Here is a 17,991-nt window from a genome sequence, read left to right as displayed (position 1 = left end):
GACTGCAGACTGCACTCTTCAAATGTGTCTTGTCCCCTGCATGGTGCAGTAGAAAAAATATTCCATCCCCAGGAAGTTAAAGGAGAAACTACTATTAAATGATACTGACGAGTTAACTGGGAGCACTGCCTTTGTTGCTCTTTCATTTGTTGCCAAATGGTTAATTCATTTATAATAGAGTTCACCTTACAGATGATCTATTCGGGGGTGAATTGAGATGAGTTGAATGCAGAATGTATACCCATCATCGCCTCACATTCCTGTACTCCACATCAGAGGCAAATGACAGGGTTCACTGTTGTCGCCCTGTACTCTTCATCTCTCTCTGGTTCCTCTTTAAACCCATTGTAGGTCATTGGGCTTAATAGAGTGTAATAAAGAATAGAGTACCAGTTCCAGTTGCAATTATTACCGGTTGATAATAAAGTATCCCTAGTTGGCATCAAACATTGATATACCAGGTTCAACATGCTACAAATGGTCAATGTTTAATTTCCTTCAAAATATTGTGTGAAATCCCAGTGAAATTAATTGAAATGACACTAATTAACGGTGTGAAGCACTGATATTGTTTCAAGGCTGAAGATGCAAAGATGCAACCATTGTAGTATCCCAGATACTTTCATGTCCTTATATACAATAACACTTATAATTACACATTGCGGCTCTTCGTTGATATACCATGCACCACTCTACTTCAGCCAACAAGAACATGACATGACATGTGATGCCAGGTTCTGGATATGGGTGTGTTCACGCTGTCAAAATGGTTGTGCATACATTTTTGTGTCTGACTAAAATGCAGACGATGCCCAAAATTCCAAATATACAAAATTCACAGTGGCACCTGAGTGCGCGTCCACCATTATTACTTAATGCACTGTGCAACCTTTAAATCACACATTTACAGGCCAGCACTGTAACCTTGAGACTTGGAGGAGTGACTGGTGTCTGCTGCGCTGAGTAATGTGCCGCCTGTCTGAAGCTGTTAAAGAGCCAGAGGGGGGTCACCTGACCAGACTGACTCACTCACACTGGCCTGCATGCACAATCCCAGGTGTGTGTCCTAAACGCACGTTGGCACGGCGGGCACAATGCAGAAACACAGCACTTTCTCTCCTGTCTGACTCACGCATGCACGTTATTACATGTTTCTGACTACAGGTTTGTCCTTCATCAGAAAAGGTGGGAAAAAGCCAGAAGGTTCCTTTAAGAACAGTGACCAGTGAAAGCAAAACCAAAAACAGAAAGAAGATCAGAGAAAAAGAGCAGAGAAAGACAGAGCAAAGGAGGAAGCTGAGAGAGAGAGAGCGAGAGAGAGAGATAGAGGCAGACATCAGATGTCTCACCCAGAACAGTATGTCCTTGACAACCCTCTCCAGGCCATAGCTACAGGCTAGTGACTGTGAGTGATTTAACTAGGCCAGTGTTCGCCAAAGCCAGAGAAAACATGAAGCGAGACACAAGAAAGTGAAAATTGAGTAAGACTCTCCATTAGGGTTGTCACCTCCCATGTAGAGATAAGGGGTGTCCTATCCTAGATCACCTGTGGAATCCGCAAAAGACACAGAGATGGCCAAAGAGAAACCACCTGCTGAAAAAAACAGTTCATCCTTACAGATCAGCCCTGACTGTACAGGCATGATGTTGAAAATGTATTTACAGACAGGTAAATCCTTCCATACAGTGGGGCAAAATAGTATTTGGCAGCCACCAACTGTGAATTTGTCCTAGTTAAAAAGATGCAAGTAGTTGTAGTTTTTGTAATAGGTAAACTGCAGTAAAACTGAGTGTAAATCCAGGAAATCCCATTGTATATATTTTTAAAGAATTTACTTGTACAATGATGCAGAAAATAAGTACTTGGTCTATAGCAGAAGTAATGTAACCTTGGTTGCCAATGACAGAGGTCAAACGTTTCCTGTAGGTCTTTACCAGGTCTGCACACACTCTAGCTGGCATGAACTTCTGTGCAGAACTTCTCAAGAGCTGTGTTGTTTTGTGGCTGTTGCTGGATACAGATTCTCTATTGGATTGGGGTCTGGAGACTGGCTAGGCCACTCCAAAACCTTGTAATGCTTTTAACGTTGCCACTCCTTTGTTGCCCGGGTAATGTGTAATGTGGGATCATGCTGGAAGATCCAACCCGTTTCATCGTCAATGCTCTCACTGATGGAAGGAGGGTTTTGCCCAAAATTCCCCCTCAAAACACAAGTCCTATTTTGGTCTCATGAAATTCTCCCAATCCTCCTCTGGATCATCCAGACGTTCTATGCAAACTTTAGACGGGCCTGGACATTTGCTGGCTTAAGCAGGGGGACCTTTCGAGTGCTGTAGAATTTAGAGGGTGATAGTAGTAGTTAATGTTAAAAGTAACATTTTTACTGTGGGTCCCAGTAATTCAGGTCATTGACCAGTTCCCAGTGTAATTATTGACTGTTTCCTCACCGTTCTCAAGATCGTTTTTTACCCCACAAGGTGAGATCTTGCAATTGTCAGATATTTCCCTGATTTTTGTCTCTCACAGATTATGAAAATTACTGACCTTTCTCATCTTTTATGTGGGAAAACTTGCACAATTGGTTGCTGCCCAAAACTTTTTGCCCCACTGAATATTCTGTGTCATTCACCTGCTTCAAAATTAACAGGCATTTCAAGCTGACTGCCAAAGGCAACACCGCAGCTGACAGCCAATAATGTTTCCATTTTAAACTCAACTTTCTTTCATTTTTGATCCCTGACACTCCAGAGTTGGAGCTCTAACCTATAAATCCTATAATTCCTCACTAGAATTTGGGATGTTCAGTTCAAACTATTAGAGGCTCTGCAAATGCAATTATTCCAAAAGGTATTCGACAGCCAGGGAAACCAGCAAAACGGACATACAGGATGAAGCCAGTGTTGCACATGAAGCACACATACAAGTGCAGATTATTGTCACCTTACCTGGTTCTCCTCGTGAGTCACCCTCATCTGCTCTTTCAGCACTGAGGTCCTTGCTGCTTCCTCCTTACGCATCACACGCTCTTTCTTCAACTCGGGGCTCCAGAAGCTCTTGATGCTGTTGGCGGAGGAGCCCAGCTTGGTGTCCTTCAGGTCCAGCTCACGACGCAGCAGTTCGTTTTCCCGCTGCATGTCTCTCAGTTGGGCCTGGAGCTCCAGCAGTTCACCGCCTCCACCTCGCACTGCTTGCCTGAGGAGAGCTGATGGGGTGCCCTGGTGGTGATGGTGGAGCATGGAGAGTGAGCCCAGGTCACTGTAGGAGAGTAAGTCAGCATGTGGCAGTCCCACCGAGGCAATGTTGGGACTGCTGCCCATTGCGGTGACACGGCCACCATACATAGCGCGGCTGGTGGCCCTGCCCAGAGTCATGGTGCCCTTGGGGTAGGTGGCTGTGGAGCCCACACCTTCGTGGTCACTTAGATACATGGGTCCTGATGTGGCATAGGCAGCATTGAGCGACTGGATGTTCTCCATGGACAGAGTCTTGCCCCCGGAGCTGCCACCACTGCTGCTATTGGCCCGACGGTGGCCCAGCCTGGGCGATCTTGGTAGGCGTGGTGAGCGGGCAGGGCTTCCCTCAATGTGGCCGACTGCACGTGCACTGCCATACATCTCGCCCCGCTCTCCGAGTCTTCTCGATGGGACGCCCGTGGTGTCTTCACCCTCGCATCAGCAGGCGTCGACTGGCTGTGGCATTCTGGTGGAAGAGGTAGGCAAAGAGAAAATGTGAGAAATGAGTTGCACTGCACACTGGGTTTGGCTCAGTGTGCTTGTGTCAAATTCTAATTTCAACAGAAACCCACTGGGAAGAAAAGGCTATGGTTAGATTTTCCCCAGATACATGATGTACCCAAACACATTATTTCTGACCCAGTGAGGCAAGAAGGAACACACAGAACTTACAGACACAGACAGACACATGTCTTACTGAGATACTGTGTGTTCAGATGTAATACATGAGCACAGTAGCACTAAATGCATCGGTGCCCTGCGTTTGTGCAGCAGGTCAATACAGTGACTCCACAGTTGACCTTTTCATATTCATCAATTAATAAGATACTTTAGATGTGTCTTCTGATCATCACTGATCCAGCTGTTCCTAAGCAATGGCATTCCGCAGGTGACATTGCAGCATAGCACTGCTTCACCGTTCGGAGAGCAGCAGCTCAGATGGTCAGATCTGGAATTTGTTCCCTTATGTCTTCATAAGGGGAAAGGTTACCTACTGTTCCAAAGAATTTCCCACCCCTTCCCTAAAACATTAACTCCACCAACCGCCATGGATTCCAAACATGCGAGCCATTGCAGTTGCTCTGGGATTAGACATAAAAAATACCACAAATGTATTTTTTTAGTTACGTCAAGGAAGAATCTGAAGAACCAATGGGTTAATTACATTATTCTGGAATAATGCCTGCGCTCTTCTATAGGCTGCTCTCCTCCTTGTCCTGCCTCTTTCCTCCTCATTAGCATGTAAAGCTACACATGCCAAAATGGCATCCAGTGTAAATCACACCGTGGGATTGACTAAAAGTGTTACACCCCTGGTTCTCACACATATTGCATGGTCTAATTATTCGTTCTACTTATTGTAGAACAGCCTTCTTTTTATTTCTCCTGATACCTATAACCTCATTTATACCTGCTTTTAAGTTAAATGATTTCAACCCATGGGAGGATCAAGCCAGGGATGGAGAGTAAGCCTTTGTATAAAACTCAATATCATAAATCCATGTTTCTATTCATGAGGCCAAACACAAATTATACTCCATGAAAACTGTATGAAACATATTCGATAATTATACAACTGATAATTGATCGTTTGATAATTTACTACACACACCACTCAAATTTCATAAATAACAACTTGTAATGAAAAGGGCTGAATGATTTATCAAATGTGAAGCAAAATCATGATTTGAAAAAATGCAAATTTGTAAATTGCAATGACTGTGATTATTTTTGCAAACCCCAGACTCCATAGGTTAATGTCAGGGTTGTTGTCACATGCGCAGACATGCTGGGTTGTCTGGAGACAATCAGTGAGCATCAGTGGAGCCTTGGTGACCCCCTGGGACGTCGGGGATGCAGAGAAGAGAGGTAGCCGCCACGCCAGTGTATATGGGAAAAGTAAGGTCCCACAGCAGTGTAAACAGTTTCAGGCATTAAAACAATGTTCTGTTGTCTTTGTGGTTTTGTGGCCAGGTGCAAGTTCATATGTGGCCTGCCCAAGCAGGCAGGGTAAGAGCATCTGGCTGCATCCACTGTGAGGTGTGGCGCTCCATAGTAATCGGAAACATTACAGTTAATCACGTTGCATTGATGTCCCTCTGATTGGTCAGCATGATTGTCTACGTTAAAGCCACACCCACTTAAATGCAAGCAAGGACCCTCACTCTCAACTCGTGGTATGCTAGTTACAGTGCAGTATAGCGCAGTTCATATTTCAATGTATGGTTATGCTAGTTTTAATACACATAGTATAGTGAATACTGGACAGTCTTCGAAAAAAAGCACCAAATTAAATCACAATTGCAATATCTGTCAAATAACTTTGATTTGATTTTCTCTTAAAATCGTTCAGCCTTAGTGATCCACACAGAACTGTTTAGTCAAGTCATGTGACATTTATGCCTTGAATGCATTGTCCATGCCAATAAATTCTGATTGTTAAATGAAGGATGGCTTGTGTCACTGAAATAGTTGCTATGGCAACCTTTTTTAAAGGGGAAGTGGTGGCCTAGTGGGTAAGGAAACGGATCTGTAATGAAAAGGTTTGAATCCCGAACCACCAAGGTGCCACTGAGCAAAGCACCGTCCCCCCGGGTGCCTGTCATGGCTGCCCACAGTTCAGTAAGGGTGATGCATTAAAAGCAGAGGACACATTTCACTGTGTTAACCATGTGCTGTGCTGCAATGTTTCACTTCACTTTCATGCATATGAGTAGAAAGCACATGTGGCTTTGACTTGGACACAGGAGAGGTATGTACAATCTTGTGCTGCAGATAGCCTGGTGAAACGGTCATCTGTTCATCCCAGGCATGTGTGCCAGGGTGGTGATACCATCATTCCGGGCCCCTCCCACATGATTCATGCTGCACGTTGTATTTTTGACTAAACTGCCACATTATTACAATCTCTTTCGGCTGAGTGACTATGACAAGGAGCATATTATGAGCATATTATAATATTTGTGGGGGTTGCTGGCCTCCAGTCGTCAATACGGACCAAAAGTGATCCAGGGCAAGCCAACCAATGAACTGAAGAGTCATGAGCGCATTATTCTCATTATCAAGTGCCCAGTTTTATTTCTATATGGAATCATTTACATTAAACATGAATGGCAATTATCTCAGCTCTCTGGACTCTCCAGCTCACCACTGTGGACTGTGGTTCCATCCCATTTCAGTGCAATAAACCCAGTATCGCATGACAGAGAGCACAAAAAGGTGCATTTACAGGATTTTATTCACAGTTATGGATAGTAAAACAGATTCATACTAATAACCAAATCTATGATTAAACTGAGAGTGGTCAGGCCATGGGGAAATAGACCAGCATGATATTATTAATAATAGGCAAACCACAAAAATCAATAAATCAATAAAAATGCAATGGGTCATTGAAATGTTTTCAAGCTACTTTGTGCTGAACTGGTTGTGCACAAAGCAAACCTGGACCAGGAAGCGTCTGTATGGAGATCAAGCAAGTGCATTACGCGATGATGCATTATGGGTAACATCCACCTCCTTCGTAGACGCAAAAATGCCCCTCCCCGAGTGCGTTACGCGTGCCATTCATCAAATGCCGAGGGCGTGGCTCGGGCATGACTTCAGATGAATAATAATTAATGCCTTAATTACATGATGTATTCATTGTTCCATACGCCGATGACTTGTGCATCAATCAACAGTTCGTGCACGCGCACGCTAAATAACCCAGCACGCGCGGCGTGGAATCGAGGCAAAATGGAGCATCCTCCCAACTGTCGGCTTTACAGGGGTCTCTACATCCGCGTGCGTGCGTGCGTGCGCGCGCGCGCGAGGAAGGGACGCGTCCTCGTCCGACATGTCAACCTCGGCGCATTCAGAGAGTAACGCTGGAGTATACGGCGTTTTCGCGTCGTCATTTCTGCCGGTACATTTACAGTTGCGCTACGCGCCTGTATGTTGCTAATTGTGTGTGTGTGTGTGTGTGTGTGTGTGTGTGGTTACCTCTCACGCGTCTCCTTCCTCACCGCGACGAGCCCGCGTCTCCCAACCTCCATTCACTCCGGGCTCCCAGCATCCCGCGCCGTCATTCTTACGCGGACGGACGCGCTCCAGCTCCGAACTCCGAGCAGCATCAGCATCAGCGGCGGCGGCGGCGGCGGCGACGGCGACCGGGCTGTTAAAAGGAGCCGCGGCGGCCACAACGCGCATGCGCGACTCCTCCAGCCGCTCGGTGGAAATGGAGCTACTTTAATTCATGTGCTGTTTTTATCGGTGATGTTTTAGAACACTGGTAAATGGACACCGCCGTCAAATTCTCTCTTCATTTAAAAAAAAAAAAGCCGGTGGGCTCCCATATCCCACAAATCATGTTATTCCACATATCGGGCGGAAATGTTTAAGGTAAAGGTACCTTGTAGTGATATGCATCCTATCGTCTTAAATCTCAGAAATGGTGAAAGGGTTGTTTTGTGAGACAGGTCACAGTTGTAGACGTCGGTGACAGATGGCGCCCATTTGCAGGACTGCTGTCATCCACAGCCCGTAGTCTGGTTTTAGCTATAATTTACGGCAATTAGCAGTCCATATCTGGTCTTCATACAGAGATTATCAGATTTATTACATTCCACCAAAAAGAACATTAGAGTTAAAACTAAAAGTCCAGTCAGTACAGAACCACAAGAAAAACTCACATTCCACATCTTTGTGCCAGCAGTAAATTACATGGAGTGAGTAGCATGGAGGAAATTCTAATGCAACAATTCCCATTAGTGAATCAAATATACAGTTAAAATCAATGAAATTACCTTTTTTATATTAATTTGACTGGTGTTGAGAACCGCTGTGAGGATTTAGTCAATATTTGCAACAGACATGGAAAAAACGAAAAGTCATAAAACCAGAATACCATTGTGTCCTGGGAAGGAATCCAGGATCCACAACCCTCATATGGATTATCTGGTTATGGACAATAAAAAATATGATCAATGCTTATTTTATTGAATGGATTCTTTGGTTTGGTGAATATTGACAAAAAAACTTTTCATGATCATTACAGTTCAATTGTGTGCTGTAAAAAATATTAGATGTGGCTTGTGTGCATGTGACTTGAAATTTTGAAACATCTGTATGCTGTATGAAAGCCTTTTTATAGGACAGTAGAAACAGGGTTAGATCAGGAAACAGAAAGACGTCTTTCATAATATGTAGATTCTGTAAAGTCTGTGGGCTGGTGTGTCGGCGTTGAATGGTAGGATGATTGGAGAAGGGCAGTTTCCATGGAGATCCACGTGGCTCCATATGTGGTTGTGAATCAGCAATTCATGGGTAAGGTAAATCACAGACTGCCTTCACTGTCACAACAGCATGGGACCGCCTTGTGCAATGCTGCTTTTCACACAAGTCCTGCTGAAATATTCTATTGTTACATCACATCTACAGAAGAAATCGCTAGCCACAACATGCTACATGTTCACACATCATCATCAAAATAATTTAAAATAAAATGCCAAAATGTGCTACTGGAGTCAAGGATTCAGCGCTGCTTTTGCAGATGTCGGTGTGATCAAACTTATGTAGGATTTTACATCACTCGCCTTTAACCTCATCAGGCCCTTCTGCCACAAATGGCAATCAATATGGTGCCATTGATCTGCTATGAGCCCCCTGAGAAAAATTCAGGCCACTTAAAGGAATGTTCCTAACGCCTGATTCTGATACTGATATGGTGATGCAGATGCTGGAGCTGGTTTCTCACATCACCATTTTGCTGCTCTCTGTTGACCTCTTGTGGAGGTACCATTGGTTTCCTAAATTTTACATTTACATTTAAATTTAAGGCATTTAAGGCATCTTCAACAGAATGAATGAATAAAAAGATTGTATTCATAGTTGGGGTCCTAGTAAACCGAAATTGATCTCTTCAGCGATGGTAACTTGAAAGCACATTGTAAGTCGCTCTGGATAAGGGCGTCTGCCAAATGCCGTAAATGTAAATGGCAGAAGCCCTAAATATGTCTTATTAAAGACGATATTCTGGTTTCTGTATTTATAAGAGCGCTAATGGTAGCAGTGCCATATATCAGTGTTTAGAGAAAAGACAAGAAAAAAATGAATAATTATGGGATTTCTAACATTTTTACAGGTTATCAGAATGTGCCCGAAATGTACCACCAGAAGGCAGTACTGTACTTGTGTTTTTTGCTTCCCCTTTTTGCTGCCCCCTTTTGGTCAATCAATGAAAACTATTGTACCAATAGTCTATGGAGGAGTAAATAAAATACAGTAAAATACAGTGACCCAGTGCATGGCTTCCCGCCTTATTAAGAAGGTTAAATATAAATACACCAGCCATGCTCGAGCAGTTGCACTGTGGTGGTTGTGAACCACAATTTTTGTTGAATTTAGAGGTGGAAAGTAACGAATTACATTTACTCATGTTACTGTAAATGAGTCGTTTTTATGAGTAATTTGTAAAAAAAAAGTTGTTTTTGAAATAGGTCATTTTAATTGGGCAGGTTCACGCGCAGCATATTTCTCAGACCGCGGACAGCAGCTCCTCATTATGAAAGTGCTGGGTCCTAAAGCCGGACAATTACCAGCCAATCAAAAAAAAGAAAAGGCATACACAACAGCCAATCAGAAAATAGCAGTACTGTATCTGGGAAGATTGCAGCACAACAACCAATGAAAAGTTATCCAGGAATTCTTTACGTTATTCTGCTATTTGTGTTGTTGACCCAAAGAATGATATGAGGGGCCGTTTAGGAAATATTTCAGACTTTTGTTACACAAACACATGTGAAACACACACACATTCACATATGAAACTGACAAGCATGCATTTATACTACTGAAAACTCGTACACACACATATGAAACACTCACACAGATACATGTGAAAAGGCCTCTTATGTAACAAACGCAAATTAAATGGTGCTTTGCTCAGTGGCACCTTGGCGGATTGGGATCCTTCTGATTACGGGTCCCCTTCCTTAACTGCTAGGCCACCACTGCTCCATGAGATTTGAATATTCATAGGAGGCGCGCTGTGGCTGGTACCGCTTTTTTAACCGGGTCGCCAAAATAGAATCCATAGAACCGCCTTCCAGGTATAGTGAAAAGTTGAATTTTTGTTTGTTACATAAAAGTCCATCAAATGTATCTGTGTGTGTGCGTCCATTTCACATGTATCTGTGTGAGTGTTTCATATGTGTGTGTGCGTCCTTTTCACCTGTATCTGTGTGACTGTTTCATATGTGTGTGTGTGTGCGTCCTTTTCACCTGTATCTGTGTGAGTGTTTCATATGTGTGTGTGCGTCCTTTTCACCTGTATCTGTGTGACTGTTTCATATGTGTGTGTGTGTGCGTCCTTTTCACCTGTATCTGTGTGAGTGTTTCATATGTGTGTGTGCGTCCTTTTCACCTGTATCTGTGTGAGTGTTTCATATGTGTGTGTGCGTCCTTTTCACCTGTATCTGTGTGAGTGTTTCATATGTGTTTGTGTAACAAAGGTCTGAAATATTTCCTAAACGGCCCCTCATACAATGATGCTCCGCGCATCACTTCAAGCACAGTTTCTGTTTTATTGTTATGACAAATGACAACAATGACAACTTGACTGTGGTTAGATAATTAATGTTACACAGATAATTAGCATTAGTTTGAATGTTTGTAGCCTAAACTGTGCATCATGAAAGAATGTGGTAGTAAGTTGAATAGCCTATACAGTGCATCTGGTAGGTATTTATCTGAAATGATTAAATGCATTTTTTCCACCTCATAATGACGATGTGAAAAAAAGTTTACTTGAGGTTTTGGCAAATGTATTAAAAATAAAAAACTGAGAAAGCACTTGTACAAAGCACATATAGTTTGCTCAAAGGTTGATGCACCTTTGGCAGCAGTTACAGCCTCAAGCCTTTTTGAAAATGATGCACACCTATACTTGGCCAGATTCTCCCATTCCTCTTTGCAGCTCCTCTCAAGCTCCATCAGGTTGGATGGGAAGCATCGGTGCAGCCATTTTAAGATCTCTCCAGAGATGTTCAATCAGATTCAAGTCTGCCTGGACCACTCAAGGACATTCACAAAGTTGTCTTGAACCCACTCACTTTGATATCTTGGCTGTGTTCTTAGGATTGTTGTCTTGCTGTTGTTGTCTTGAGTTAAAGAGTGCTCTGGAGCAGGTTTTCATCCAGGATGTCTCATGTACAGTACAGGCCAAAAGTTTGGATACACCTTCTCATTGTATTTTCTTTATTTTCATGACCATTTACATTGGTAGATTCTCACTGAAGGCATCAAAACTATGAATGGACACATGTGGAGTTATGTACTTAACAAAAAAAAAGAGGTGAAATAACTGAAAACACGTTTTATATTCTAGTTTTTTCAAAATCTCCTCCTTGAACCATCACCTTATTGTGGTGGAGGAGTTTGAGAGCCCTAATAGGAGCTATGTTGCCTGGGGCACTTGGTGGCCTGGTAGGGTCTCCCATGACAAATTGGTCTTAGGTAAAGGGTGAGACAAAGAATGGTTCAGAAGATGTTTCGTGGACCTTTCATGGAAGGCCAGTGTACACGGCCCAGAGGTTTACTGGGGTTCCACCCTAGAGCCAGGCCTGGGGTTGGGGCCTGTGAGCGAGCGCCTGGTGGCTGGGCTTTCACCCATGGGGCAAGGCCAGGCCCAGCCTGAACCGGATACATGGGCTCATCCAACTGTGCACCCACCACCCACAGGAGGAACATGAAGGGTCTGGTGCAATGTGGATCAGATGGCAGACCAAGGCGGGAGCGTTGGCGGTCCGCTCCCTGGACAAGGAAACTAGCTATTGGGACATGGAATGTCACCTCTCTGGCGAGGAAGGAGTTGGAGCTTGTGGAAGAGGTTGAGCGATACCAGCTAGATATAGTTGGACTCACCTCGACACATAGTTGTCATCACCTCGACCGATTGAGGAGGAGCAATGGGGTTTTTGTCCTGGCCGTGGAACTGTGGACCATCTTTTTACAATTGCTGGGGTGATGGAGGGGGCATGGGAGTTTGTCCAGGAGTATGGGGTGGATGGCCTTTTGTTAAGGGCCATTCAGTCCCTGTACCAGAGGAGCATGAGTATAGCCGGCTGTAAGACAGAGACCACCAGGGCTGCCCTTTGTCACCGGTTCTGTTCATAATCTATATGGACAGAATTTCTAAGCGCAGCCGTGGTGTGGAGGGTGTCAAGTTTGGTGGCAGGAGAATCTCGTCTCTGCTTTTTGCAGATGATGTTGTCCTCCTAGGTTCATCAGGCTCTGACCTTCAGCTCTTGCTGGGTAGGTTCGCAGCCAAGTGTGAAGCGGCTGGTATGAGGATCAGCACCTCCAAATCTGAGACCATGGCTCTCGACCAGAAAGAGGTGGCTTGCCAAATCTGGGTCGGGAGAGAGGTCCTGCCTCAAGTGGAGGAGATTAAGTATCTCGGGGTCTTGTTCACGAGTGAGGGAAGAAGGGAGCAGGAGATCAACAGGCAGATAGGGGCAGCGTCTGCAGTGATGTTCATCGAGAGAATGCCAAGAGTGTGCAAAGCAGTAATCAGAGCAAAGGTTGGCTATTTTGAAGAAACTAGAATATAAAACATGTTTCCAGTTATTTCATATTTTTGTTAAGTATATAACTCCATGTGTTCATTTATAGTTTTGATGAGAATCTACTAATGTAAATGGTCATGAAAATAAAGAAAACACATTGAATGAGAAGATGTGTCCAAACTTTTGGCCTGTACTGTACATTACTGCCATCATCTTTCCCTCTATCCTGTCTCCCAGAAACCCTACCAAATTATGTTTAATTCATTGAAAGGAATTAGTTTCACTGAAAAAAGATGAATCATTTAATCAAGACAGAAAGGTCACATTTTGGTAAGACAAAAGTTTTGTCGCCTATACAGAAATTAAACAAATATACTGCAAATACAAAAATATGTCAGCAAATTAAGTAGGGGTGCTGTGAGATCCAAATTTAATATCTTGTATGACTTCCATGAGCTTGAAGGACTGCATCCATGCGGTTTGGCAACGATTCATACAATTTATTGATGAAGTCTTTAGGAATAGCAAAGAAAGCAGTCGTGCATGCCTCCAGGAGATCATCAATATTCTTTGGTTTCGTCTTCCATGCTTCATCTTCCATCCTACCCCACACATGCTCAATGCAGCGACTGTGGTGTAATTCAACAGAAGATTCATCTGAAAAATCCACCTTCTGCCACTTTTCCAGCGTCCATCATTTTAGCAGGCTGTGGGCCTTGGCAATTGCCACACGTTTTTTCAATTGTCTTTTGTTTAGTGCTGGCTTCTGGGCACTGATTCGACCAATGACACCATTTCAAGACAGAATATGACAAACTGTTCTGGTTGACACAGGGACTTCAGGTGACCAGGTCTCACGAAGCTCTGCTGCAGTGGAAAATGGACTGGTCTTGGATTTTTCGAGAAAACTACGGTCCTCTCGAGCAGTTGTTTGACAGGGTCTGTCTGCCCTGGGCTTGTCAAAAAAATCTCCAGTCTATTCAAAAATGTGTTTATCCTCTGTACTTTATGCTGAGACACATTGAAGGTGTCTGCCACATCAGCAGTGGATCTGGTCTTCAGCCTCTTGATAATCAACACTTTAGTCTCAGGGTGAATCTTAGGCATGTTTTCAAATCTTGATTACAAATATATTTCAGTGGCACTTGAGGTCAATTTGTACACAAGCGACAAGACTTTTATCAGGGACTGTATATTAAACTATATTCATATTCTACACTCAAAATAAAATGATGTAAACTATCAGCCTCATCCACTGTAACCTCCTTTACTACACTTTTATATTAAATAGCCTGCTAATTATGCAATGTACCACTGCAATGTAATCATCACCCAAGAAGCAACAAGGTCTTAATGCATTTATCAATGTAATATGCAAGTTTAAGTTCATTTGCCTACTTTAAATACACTATGGATTAAAGGAATTGATTGATTGATTGATTTGTTAAAGTTAATACATCATGCTTTAAGACTCTTACTCAATATACAGGATCTTCCTCTACACAGAACTAATGCAACTCCTCCAGACTTTTCTTTTTTTCACTTTATTCTTTTCCAGACCAGAAACATAATTGCAGGGTAATTTTTCATCATCACATTACATGACATGATGCACCAATTTTTTCCATCTTGTTAACAGGAAAACATTAAAAAGAACACAAGGTTTCACAATGGATACTGGACTGACATGTAGCCCATTGTACTTACAACAGTGAACATCATTTTTCAGTTTTTTCTCGCTTTTCAAATATTTATTTTTGATGTCTAGCCACGCTCTTCCAGCACAATTACAATGGAAGCCACATCAGTGTTTTTGTTTCTTACAAACACAATATGTAAAGAAAGTCTAGACAGACCAGATATGTTCGTATAATATAGCCTAATTTGACTTTTATCCACTGTAGTAAACAGTCATTGACAGCCAGCCACATACACTATGCTGAAATTGTAGATTAAACTTTGATGCACAAAAGTTGGCAGCGTGGCCTGCATGAGGATGCACAAGACGGCCATCATTTTTTTACTCATGAGCTTCCAACACTGTATAAAAAGAGTCTGTATTTACAGTCAGTGTGTTTGTCTGTGTATGTGTGTGCATTTGTGTGTCTGCCTGTTTGTCCAGGCCTCAGCTTGTGTGCTGGTTACTGCCAAATCATGCACTGAAAAATTATTTCTCAAAGGATGAAGGATGGGATGGTGGGATATAGCTCTACTGTTTTAATTATAATACATGATATTATAACACCTATTGTAGAATAATGATTCTGGTCATTTTATAGCTTAATTAGTAGTGGCAACTTAGTCCAGGGACCCACTGTAAAAAATTAAATATGAATAACATTTTAATGTCTGAGTGGGTAAGACATTGGTTATCCATGGTATGTGTAATAAGCCTTTTTAAAAATATAAAAAAACTATAATATACATTACATTTACACTGACTAACTGAACATCCAAGTTCAACCATTGCATTTCTGGCAATATGCACATGCCTAATTTCATATTTTTCCTTTACGATTGCCAGTGGCAGAGAAATTACCAGGGCACAAGCTGAGGCACAGCCTCTCCAAGGGCAAGAAGGCTGATGGCAAGCAGAACAAGCAGGCAGACAATGCTGAGCAAACCCATGCTTAAAGCAATAGGATGGTGTACAGTCATGACTGACAGTCACAGAGATATAACCCTTTGGCAACAAATGACTCCCTGAAACAAGGGAGTGTTTAAACATGCCACTAAAATAAAAAGGAATCTGATTAGTATTTCATCTGCATACATATGGGTAGCTAAATACAAAGTTCATATACACGTTTTTGACTTTGCAAAAACACAATATTGTTTTGGATTTCTGATGTCCGGCATGATGTTATGCTTTTGTCATTGCATAGTACATTTGAAATGAAACTTGTTTTCGACCTCCCATGGTACAGGTGCATGTATTTGCATGAAATCCAATGTGTGTGTGTGTGTGTGTGTGTGTGTGTTTTTACATTATGCTCATATTTATATTTTTAGAATGAAGCTCAAGAGACATCACTGATTTCAAACCACTTAATTTAACATCAAAAACATCATTGTGCTCTATACTGATTCTGCATGCTATTGCTTATAGAAAATCAACCAGGATGATTAAAATGCCGATAAAACCAAATATCCATATAAGGATAGATAGATAATGTTACCAAATAATGAATAAATAAATAAATAAATAAATCCAGATATGTAAATCCAGTAATTCACAAATTAATATTTTACAATATTTGAAGATCTAATGACAAATATATACACATACATTTGTATACAGTAGTGCAAAACAAATGGTGTAAGGATGTTTGGGCCACATAAAAAACATATGAGGTATACATGTAAAAAATATGAATAAGGCTTGCATTAAAAAAGGCAAAAAATTATAAGAAACTAAGAAAAATAAAACAATAAAATGACTAAGATAAACAAAAAGAAGTCAGCATTCTGGAAACTGATTTCCTAGATGGCTGGGTGAAGAACAGAAGTGGCCATGCCAGCATTCTGCACTCACAATCAAAAGCAGGGCCTTTCCTGCAGAACAGTTAAATAGTTGGGTGGGTATTTATTATACATCATACACACATACATACTTATTTATATGTGTGTATGCATATATACATATATCCGTGCGTGCATTACTCATTGCATCTGATATACATGTGAAAATGTCTAGGAGGAAAAAAAAACACATTCAAAGAGTAAGGACCATCATCGCCATAGTGGAATGTTGAGATTTTTGAGATTTTACAAACCAAGCAGAAGATCAAGGGGCAGCCATTATCCATTCTGTGGCATGAAGCAAGGACCTTTTTGATTTCATGATGTATAAAAGGGAAAGAAACGCATCCTTCTGTCACTAATGTAGGGGAGGACATAAGTAGACACAGGTTGAAACACAGGTTGTGGGGCAGTCATAACATTACATGCAAGGAGCCTTCTTACGACCTGATTCCTTTGATCAGAACATAGGGGACCTGCCTGTGTCCACACTGTTCCATGCTGAGCCATTTTAACTGAGCCATGATTTAGTGGATAATGAGAGTGCAACTGATATGGCAGACTTGTGAAGCCTCTGGTCATAAAAGCAATGAACACTGAGCACACTGTTACGCAGGCATGTCCTGGCCTCGGGATGTTGATCTTTTCCACCGGAGTCTCATATACACCTTACAGAGGAAAGAAGAAATGCAGTATTAAAATGGTTCATTTAAATAGTCTATTTTTTTTATACTGCCTACAAAGCTCAAGCCCATGTTAGCAGCCCATGTTAGCAGTACCTTTAATAGACACTAGAGGGTAGTGTAGCTGAAGTAATCATAATTCATTGCGAGTCTACTTCTACCCATGAAGCACTTTTAAAATACATGGTCACACTGTCAAACTCAAACCTACAACTTTTATCTCCATGACATCACAGTACAGAATTCACTCAGAATTTAACTCAATCCCTTCAATTCTCTGACCACTGTCCCCATAACCATAACTCATCGGTCTGCATGCCTTGTGTGAAGCTGTGCCAGGATTGGCCATAATCCGTGGAGTTGAGCAGGCTTGCCTGTTGCCCTAAGAGGGCCTGAGCCTGATTTATCTCTCGATCCCTGCAGAGGATCCCTACCCCAGAACCACAGGAAGGAGAACGAACACCGTCCACTTAATAGTTGGACAATCTGTGTGTTCACTTCCATCTGCTTTGGCATTACTGAATAGTTTTCCATTTCCTGGTCCTATTCAGCATGATGACCTTTCTCTGAGGACCCAGCTGTACTGCTGCAGCATATTTCTATGTTTTTATAATGACTCATCACATTATGAGCCCCAGTTGTGTGTAAGCTTGGCAGGAAGCTAATGCCTCATTTAGCCCACTGATCTCACTGCTAATTATAGTCTGATCTGGCAGACCCACTTTACATGGATGACTGTAGAGTGAAAAGGTAAATCCTACTGGCCAGTTGAGGCCATGTGAGCTCTGAACTTTCACCTCAGGTGGCAGGGCCTGATAAGAATGGACCACTGATCTAGAAGCCAGAGCGGTCAAAGTGATGGACACTAGCCTAAAATTAACGTTTCTGTGTGAGGTTTGCTCAGAGAAGCCTCCCCAGGAACTACTATGTGCCCTCAGAAAGTGCCATAACAAAAATCCCCAGCCTAATTCCAGTAACCCATAATAAGGTAACAAACATCAAAA

At 42.3% G+C, this 17,991-nt stretch overlaps 2 protein-coding genes across 11 annotated transcripts in view; both read right to left on the bottom strand.

The window, feature by feature from the left end:
- Positions 1–7,424, bottom strand: part of erc2 (ELKS/RAB6-interacting/CAST family member 2) — a 46,990-nt gene extending 39,566 nt beyond the window's left edge. For 6 of the 7 annotated variants that reach the window (XM_028965524.1, XM_028965527.1, XM_028965533.1 and 3 more), the window contains exons 1-2: positions 7,219–7,424; positions 2,947–3,700 (exon numbers count right to left, since the gene is read on the bottom strand). In XM_028965524.1, the coding sequence (XP_028821357.1) occupies positions 2,947–3,615 (669 nt within the window). In that variant the 5' untranslated portion in view covers positions 3,616–3,700; positions 7,219–7,424. The remainder of the gene's footprint in view (positions 1–2,946; positions 3,701–7,218) is intronic. The other variant, XM_028965548.1, reaches the window with a different exon arrangement.
- A 6,883-nt stretch (positions 7,425–14,307) lies between these two features.
- The window catches only part of bsnb (bassoon (presynaptic cytomatrix protein) b), a 62,964-nt gene continuing 59,280 nt past the window's right edge, over positions 14,308–17,991 (bottom strand). For all 4 annotated transcript variants that reach the window (XM_028964947.1, XM_028964948.1, XM_028964949.1 and 1 more), the window contains one exon: positions 14,308–16,972. The gene's annotated coding sequence lies outside the window, so the exon portion shown is untranslated. The remainder of the gene's footprint in view (positions 16,973–17,991) is intronic.

This window comes from Denticeps clupeoides, chromosome 2, assembly GCF_900700375.1.
Source record: "Denticeps clupeoides chromosome 2, fDenClu1.1, whole genome shotgun sequence".
Lineage (NCBI taxonomy): Eukaryota > Metazoa > Chordata > Actinopteri > Clupeiformes > Denticipitidae > Denticeps > Denticeps clupeoides.
Note: the sequence above shows the minus strand (reverse complement) of the source record. Positions and strands in the feature narration are given on the sequence as shown.